The following is an 8,329-nucleotide window of genomic DNA, read 5'->3' as shown; positions in this document are numbered from 1 at the left end:
TGCTAAACCAAGATGTACTGACATGGCCGCATTTTGCGTGTATGAGAAGATGCTGAAGGGGAAGAATGACATGCATAGAAATGGATGAAGCGGAGTGGAGGCTTGCAGAAGGTGCTGGATGGTGTAACAAGTAGTTGGACAAATGTTGAGAGGATTTGTGGTATAAAGCAGGCAGAGATATGGGGTAAGTAGTGGTGTTAAGGAAGCAAACCCCATTTGCCTGAATATGAGAGCTTTGCCCTTGCTTTGTCCTCTATCTTTGATGCCCAGGTGACATCACTGGAGAACCTGCACTGTCTGGTTCTGCACCCCAGACAGATGCCTGGTTGGCTGTGGGGTGCAGAACATGGTTGTGTTTGCCCCCATCATCTGTGTGCTGCAGTTCCTGGAGAAGGCAGGACAGCTGAGAGAAGAGCTAGAGATTAAAGCTGTGAGATTCTTGCAGACAGGTTCGTCAGATCTGTTACACCATTTCTTTACCTCCAGTACTGAGTGACCTTGTTGCATTATCAGGTGGTTCCTTCTTAAGGAATACAATATGAGTTGTTGCTTCTGGAAAAAATTTCACTTTTATTTCTCTCCCACACAGGCTGCCAGAGGGAGCTTCTCTTCAAAGATAGCAATGGATCCTCCACTGGATTTTGAGGCAGTCATGTGAAAGGCAACTTCTGGTAAACAAATGCCTTTCTCAGTACGGTAAAGAACAAGTCTTCCTAAACTTTCTGCCGTTCCTTATGGAGACCCAGCTGTTGGTAGCCTGTGCTCCCGTCTCAGGGTCTCTCTTCTAGGCTGACAGCCTCCCTGACCAAATGCTTCCTGAGAGCCATGCAGTACGTCTTCATAGGTGACAAGATCACCCAAGTGGCTCTGAAGCAGGTGGCTGGGAAGCAGCAGGGTGGTGGCTTCTGTGCACACGTATGGCAGCTCTTTCCCGTGGCCACCGACGTGCAGCCAGGAGGCTGGCCCTTGCTCACTAGTCTCACTCCATAGCAGGTGTAAATTTTGGCAAGGGGCTGTGTTTGCTTACGTTTACATACTAAGAGAGGGAATAATAAATAGCAATGTGGGGTACCTCTTGATGGGTATTTCTCTGAACACCCTAATCTTGCTGTTCCGTGTGACAAGCAGGGTATGAGAAGTGACTGTATCTGCTTCTCTACAGAAGCAAGTTCAGGAACGCTTTAGAAGAAAGACCTATACGATTGTTTAGCTTGGAAGAAGCCCTTGAGATCATTAAGTCCAACCATAAATCTAGTAACGGTGCCAAGTCCACCACTAAACCACGTCCTTAAGCGCCACATCTACACATCTTTTAAATACCTCCAGGGATGGTGACTCAACCACTTCCCTGGGCAGCCTGTTCCAATGCTGGACAACCCTTTTGGTGAAGAAATTTTTCCTAATCTTCAATCTAAACCTCCCCTGGCACACCTGTGCTGTGGATGGGAACTGTTGTTGAGCCATGGCTTAACAGCGAAGGGGAAGCTCAACATAAGGGATGATGAACCCTTTCGTACTTTATCTCTCCCACCTCTCCCTCCTTCTTCTGACTGTTCTAGAAGAAAAGTGGTTTGGAACCAACATGGTCCAAGCAGCTGCTGGCTGGAATGCCTGCAAACACAGGAACCTGGAGATCCCTCACTCATCTGCGATACTGACATGTGACCCTGTGGATTCTTGGCTGGTGAAACTGCAGCATGAGATCCAGACATTGCCCAACTTTCTGCACATATAGCCAGTACAACTTACGGTGTAAATCATCTCAGTCCTTCCTATGGAAAACAAATATGCTTAATTGCTGTAGGGTGCCCCACAGCTATTTAAATAGTTAGGCGAGTACTCCACCTAGCCCAGCCCTGTAATGCTCTGTGGTGTAACATGTCTTAGAGTGTGCAGAGACAGAAAATTTAGCTACCTATCTATAGTGTCCCTGAAGTCTTCCTGGTATTTAGCAGCTAGGCCCCTTGATGGCTATCACACCTTCAAACTGTGCAGAGCTTGAGGGAAACTGCTTGGGTCTGGGTGCTGGATGCAATAGCTGGTGTCTGCCATAGGGAGCAACTTTTGTCACCTTCCCAATGTGCAGTAAAATGAGGACAAAATCCCAACAGAACTGCAGGGTGGGAGAAGAATAAGCTCAGAGAGAAAAGAGCTTTGTTAAATAGAGACTATCTCCCCTGACTGAGCACACCAGTGGGCAGAAAGCCCCCCTGTGTGGCAGGTCCTTTCCCTCCAAGTGCCTGGGGACTATGGCTCTGGTCATCTGTGAGCTGGCCAGCTGCTTACCGTGTCCTATCCTTTACAGCTCAGCAAAGGAAGGCTACCCAAAGAAGAAAGCAGAGGAAAAGGAGGGAAGCAAGAGAAGGGACTGATGGGATTGCCAGAGGAAAAAGAATAATCTCTTGATACTTTTCCTCAAAAGGAAGAAATCTTCCCTGTTCCTTTCTTGATGCAGCCTCCAGAATGATGGCACACCTCTGAACCTGGCATATGCTTGTGTGTCATCAAAATAGCTGGTGCAGGTAGAGCAGCATTATGAATTGCATCTTAACACTGGCTATCTGTTTTATGTTGATGCGTCTTCCACACACCTTTTAATTTTAAACTTCCGAGCCTGTGTTCAGTAATTGTGGGCAAGTCTCTATCACTTGCTGTGTGGTTCATCTCCAGTTGTATGCTCAGTCCTACGTTAAATAGAAAAGGCACAGTCACAAGAATTTCAGGAAATATCCTGACTTTGAGTGTAGCCTTCTGCCCAGTGTCTGGCAGTGTTCAAAGATCAGCTCTTCCAAGCTATTGCAAAGTCTCAGGTCAGTTTACTGTGACTGTTTCTATACAAAATGATTTTTGGTTGGCCCTCCCACCAAGAAGGGGCTCCTTGGGTGTAATCAAAGTTGCCACTTAACTAAGAAAGTAAGTGGCTTTACCAAAATTTAGAATCTCGTGTAATGCCTGACAAATATGTCCACAAATATATTACATATACTAGAGGCTTCCCCACAATTATTCTGCTGGAACTTGCTTTATCTAGACCCCAAACTTTACCTTCTGGTTTAAGTTTTGATTCTTTGTTAACACTAGAGATAATTTCTAAGCCACAGCATTCAGATCTGGAGGTCTTTGTGGTTTTGGTTGAGCCAGTTTACCAACTTGTAAAAGTTTTCGACTTCCATGAGTGCTGATCTACTTGATTTGAATTTACAAGTCAGGACATTGTGATTCGGAGAAGTCTGGAGTGGTGGTGAGACTTTCTGAGTTCAGCGGGGTCAATAGGAGAGATGAAGCAAGAAGCAGAACTTTGGTATTAGGCGAAGGAGGCTCAGAAGATAATAGGCTCTTTCAATGGGTTGTGTGGATTTTGGGAGTGGTAGCTAGAAATTGGTGGCACTAGTTATTGTGCCCTTTAGTGAAAAGTAAGCAAAGCTGCAGGTTTCAGGTTCACACCTGTTCTTTGGAGAGAGATCCGTGGCACACCCATGGTTTGAGAGCTTTCTTGTGAAGGTTTCCAAACTCCCTTGGGCATAGTTTTATAATTCTCCAAAGCTCAATTCCACATTTAAATTAAATAAAAATTTAACACATTTAAAGCCTTCAGTCTAATGGCTTGCACTAGATTTCTGGGCAAAAATTTCAAAAGACCTGCAGTTCTTTGAATGATCTTGGTGTAGAAGCCAAGCATTGAGAGAGGCATAGGACAGTTTACACTATGTTGCCTTCAAGCTTTCTGACCCAGTTAGTTCCTGCTCCTTCTGCTGTGTTTGTCCAGGTGTGTTCTCAATTCCTTGCTTGGCTTTGGTGCAGTGGAAAAATTCAGCTGTCAAGGCAGCAGAAAGTGGGTGCAGCAGTCTGCCGTGGCATTACAGAGAGATTCTTTTGAGGGATTTCGTTATGTTATGGATGGTGGCCAGGTTGCAGAAATATTATGGCTTCACAGATGTTCGTGAACCCTGCATGGACTGTGAAGTATCCTTAATGCAGAAGCATCCTTCACTATCAGAACACAAGGATATCAAATCTCATTGTCTTTGAAGGTGCTACAGAGTAGTTACAGAGTTGTGCATATGTGCCTGTGAGAGGCGAGCTGGAAATGTCAGTGATGGGGAGCATGAAGTTGGATGCAAAGGAAAGAAGGCAACAATGGAGGAGGCCCTAGGCCTGTATGAAGCTGGTGATGAGTGTCTAGAGGAGAATGAAGAATGATTCAGTTGCTTAGATGAATTATTCTGCACTACAGGCTCTCTAACAGATGTGATTCTTCAAAGAAACCGATTACTTCCTCCTCTCCGCACAGCGTGCTGTCAGTGCTCTGCAGACTTCACTGCTTCCCCAGTACTCTTCTCATTGATACTATTGCCTTTTTTGTTTCTTCAAAGATATTAAAACATTGGAATGATTTCTAAGGTGCCATTACTCCTGATCCTCATTCTGAATCATGGAAGATGTCTTCCATGATCATAGGTGTGACCTTTACTAAGTCTCCTCTTCTTCCTTTTCATTTTTGACTCAAGTTATCTGTGGAGAATTGGCGTTGTCAGTATGGACTATGTTCTTTGCTCCAGCTGAACAGCGTGTTTTCAGCGGGGGCAGATCCTTTACTCCCCATGGGCCTTTTGGCTCAGCGCTTCTATCACAAAAGGCCGCCTCATTTAGGGAGAGAAGCTACAGAACTAGAAACTGTGCACAGCCTTGCTGTGCTGTCTCCATTTCAGAGCCTTTGTTCGGGTCTATGACACCTGTGCGGCTGTCAGTCACTGCCTTTGATGCAGATCCTTCAAATGTATGTTCCTGTGACCAAGAGCCAGGTTTGCTGAAGCCAAGCAAGGAATAGAGAACGCACCTGGGCAAACACAGCAGGAGGAGCACCACGGTGGGGACACGGTCAGAGAGATCTCCCTGGTGCTGGCCCTGGTCAGAAGCCTGCTGGCAGCTGGACCTCTCTGGCTATGGTTCATTGATTTATGACAGATCCGGCTCGTGCTTTCTGTAGGGAAATCTCAGGTTTTAGTTAAAAGTGTATACGTTTGCCTGCCATTCTCGGTAATATGACCTTCCTTCGCAAAGAGACAAGAATGGGGATAATGTGTCCATCAAAATAAAAAGTGTCCAGTCCTCCTTGCCTAGAGCCTGACATTTAGACCACCTCAAAGCTGATTTCTGAAATCAGTTGGGATATCTGGTGTCTGGCCGGTGATCTCAATCAGTTGAACAGTAAAATATTTACTTGAGACACAGGCATTGCTAGCAGTAACAGCTCCTGTGCGTAATGTATAGCCCCCAGGATGCATGCTTGTTCTAGAGTGGCCCAGTGATAGACGTAAAATGGAGATCAGTCTTCCCAACCCCATCTGGAAAAAGAGTGTGAAGAGCCTTGGGAACAGGGATCCCAAATTAGCTGGAAATTTCTGGGTGTCCTGGAAGCTGGTTTTGCCAGACGAAGAGATCCCAACCAGCTGCTTGAGTAACGTCACGTTGGGACCCAGCTATGGAATGCTTAGGCTGCATCAGCTGTATTAAACAGCACTGGGAAATATTTCCAGGCACAGAGCTGTAGCTGTCTGTATTCTTAGGACAGTCCCCGGTACATTTCAGCCTGGGCTAGCTTATGCTGTCTCACACACATCTCAGGTGTGGTTAATGCAATCTGTGTACCACTCACAACGGGCAATTTACATGGTGACCACGCTTGTCTGGAGGCCTGGCTGGTTAAACGGCATAATTGTCTACCCTTCTGTGCAGGTTGTCATCAGTGCTAGCAGATGTCCCATGTGTTAACCTGATGCTCAGGTTCAAAACCTGAACCAAACTGCTGTATCCCTGTTCCCTAGACCTTTCAGACACAGACATGAACAATGAGGAACTGGAACCAGTTCCTGAGCCCCGCTCCTTGCAGGTTAGTGCCACTGCTAATGGGTGTTGCAGGGAGCTGGTGGAGACCTCTGTTGTCCAATATATATTTCCATTTCCCTCATTGTATGCAGGGAAGGAAAAGGCCACGTTGTTGGTTCATTAGCGGTTGCTGGCTGGTGGGAGTGTTGCTGCAGTGCTTCCTTATGCATGTGCAAGGATTTGGTCCCATTCTCAAGCCAAACAGCCTAAGGAGGTCCACAGCCCCATAGTCTGATCCAGAGCTACTGAGCCTCTGTCCCAAACGACAACGCTGCCTGCCGTGTGCTGGGGTGAGCTCTTGCTGCCGGCTGCACAGCCGCAATCCATCTCTGGCTGAAACAAAGGGACGCAAGTGACAAGTGATCAGGACCTGGCCTGGGTCACTGATCAGCAAAGTTCTCTCTGTTTTTTTGGTTTTTTTTTACCGTGAGAAGTCCATTTGGTTAGATGTCTCCATGGCAGCCTTGCAGGAGGGGATGTCCTGAACTGGTGGATGGCGGCCAAAGCGGCTGCTATTGGCTGAGGGGCACTTGGTGCAGCGCACCCTTCCCACTGCTGCCTGCATATAACCTCAGGAGAGAGGAAGCGGTGGGGAGAGACCGGCTTGTCCCCCCATCCCACCTCTTTGTTTAGGCTGTGCTAGAAAGAAATTCCCCCCTAAAAACAGCCTCGGTGATTTCAGAGGAAGAGGGCTATTGGAGACTGGGCAGCAAGATCCCCCAGGATGAGGACAGCCATCCTCCTGAGCCTTCTGTTCCACACTGCAGCTGCTTTTCACCAACTGTGAGTGATGCTGAACTTCTGTTTCGGTCTGTTTTGTGAAGGCATCAGTCTTAAGTAGATGGACCACATTCCATGCTGTCAGCTCTTGTGCTTCCTGCTCTATCAGATCACCCCAAAGGGTAGCTGTGCCATGCACCTTGCTTCCCATGCATTAGCTTCTCCAGTTGCCACACCAGATCAAATCACTGGTGTCTAGATTGCAAGACTGAGGCCAATTCTTCTGAAGACCTGAAGGGATTTGGGGGAGTTCAAGGGATGGCTGGAGTTAAGGGGTTTGAAAAAGATTATAGGGCTATACCTAAGCTAATCAACCAGGAACTATTTCTCAAGTTACCAGTAAAGCAATCACTTTCTTGGGTTCACTGTTGCTTTTGAATATTGACTGCAGCCATGGCACGTTGCTGAGGAATTCTGCAGTAGTGGGCCACTGCAGGGAAGCTCTTTTGCATCTCTGAGTCTTCAACATGATGCCACCTCTGATGTCTTCTTTCCCCTGCCCCAGACATTACCTGGTGGTGATCCCTGCAGATCTCCGCTACCCATCCACCCAAGTTGCCTGCCTGCATATCACCTGTTATGAAGCAAAGGTTCAAGTGAACCTGGTCCTGGAGCGTTCTGCAGGATATGAGCTCTTAATGCAAGAAACCATCCAGAAGGAGAAGACTTTCAAGTGCGCTAAGTTCTGGGTGAGCTGCCCTAGGCAAATGCCATCACTGATTTTCCCTTCAGGAACTCCCCTTGTGTTACTCCCTAACCAGGGATAATGTGGACAGGGTGTATTTTGCCTTGAAGTGAGACTGCTAGGAAGGGGAATGGTTGGTGACTAGGGATGTATAGCCCAGCACAGTGTCTGTTTGTCAGCACCGAATTCCCCTTCTGAATCTAACTTTTAAATTGAAGTTACATTCGTTAAAATCTACCATGCTTCTGGATACTTAAGAAGAACCCACCTGCTTCCACCTCTTCCATCCCAGACCAGATGAAGCAGCTTTAGCTCTTCTCTGAAGGCCTTGTACAGCTCCAAAGCTAAAGCTTGGGGAAATGGTGGTTTGCATGACGTACTGCAGTTTGTAGGACCCGAAGTCGGGCAGCAGCTCAGCTCTTAGGAGCTGCTGAAGATGGAAATGGATGTGCTTGTTATTTTTAAATATCATCTCAGAGCTTATTCATTGTTAGTGAGATTTTAGACAAGATCTAGGATAAGGTAGATGTGCCTAACAGTATCACTTCTATTATACAGTATATTCTGTCTGAGGCTGCTGGGGTCTTTGGTTGCTGGAATCAGGAAGACCCTCTGGTTTTCTCTTCTAATCTGGCTTTCTTACTTGTACATGCTGGGTAACTCTGAAGGCCTGGCATTTAAGGCTGTGCTACAGCTCGATCTCTCTCCTTTGATTCCCTGCTACCATCTCCCACCTTTCTGGCATCTGCCCATCTTCCTGACCAAGCCTGAACACTCGCAGGTGTCAGGCATCTGCTTGTTACCGGAGGCAAAGTTCCTTAACCAGGGGTGGAAAGGACAGATTCCGTGACATGCAGGGCTTCCTGCTGTCATGTGGAACTGAGTGAGATCCGGATGTGATCCGGATCCTGATATTGGAGGGCATGTCCTGGTACAGGTGGAGGGGAACTGAAACCGGTTAGTTCTTCCACTTTATTC

At 47.0% G+C, this 8,329-nt stretch overlaps 1 protein-coding gene across 1 annotated transcript in view; it reads left to right on the top strand.

The window, feature by feature from the left end:
- Positions 1–346: 346 nt before the first annotated feature.
- Positions 347–8,329, top strand: part of LOC119148984 (alpha-2-macroglobulin-like protein 1) — a 30,996-nt gene continuing 23,013 nt past the window's right edge. Inside the window, 6 exon segments of the mRNA XM_037389790.1 lie at positions 347–430; positions 590–654; positions 789–915; positions 2,306–2,340; positions 2,402–2,500; positions 7,172–7,355. Of these exon segments, the coding sequence (XP_037245687.1) occupies positions 347–430; positions 590–654; positions 789–915; positions 2,306–2,340; positions 2,402–2,500; positions 7,172–7,355 (594 nt within the window).

Source organism: Falco rusticolus, chromosome 5 (assembly GCF_015220075.1).
Source record: "Falco rusticolus isolate bFalRus1 chromosome 5, bFalRus1.pri, whole genome shotgun sequence".
NCBI lineage: Eukaryota > Metazoa > Chordata > Aves > Falconiformes > Falconidae > Falco > Falco rusticolus.
The sequence above is the reverse complement of the archived record's forward strand: the minus strand, read 5'-3'. Positions and strand labels throughout refer to the sequence as shown.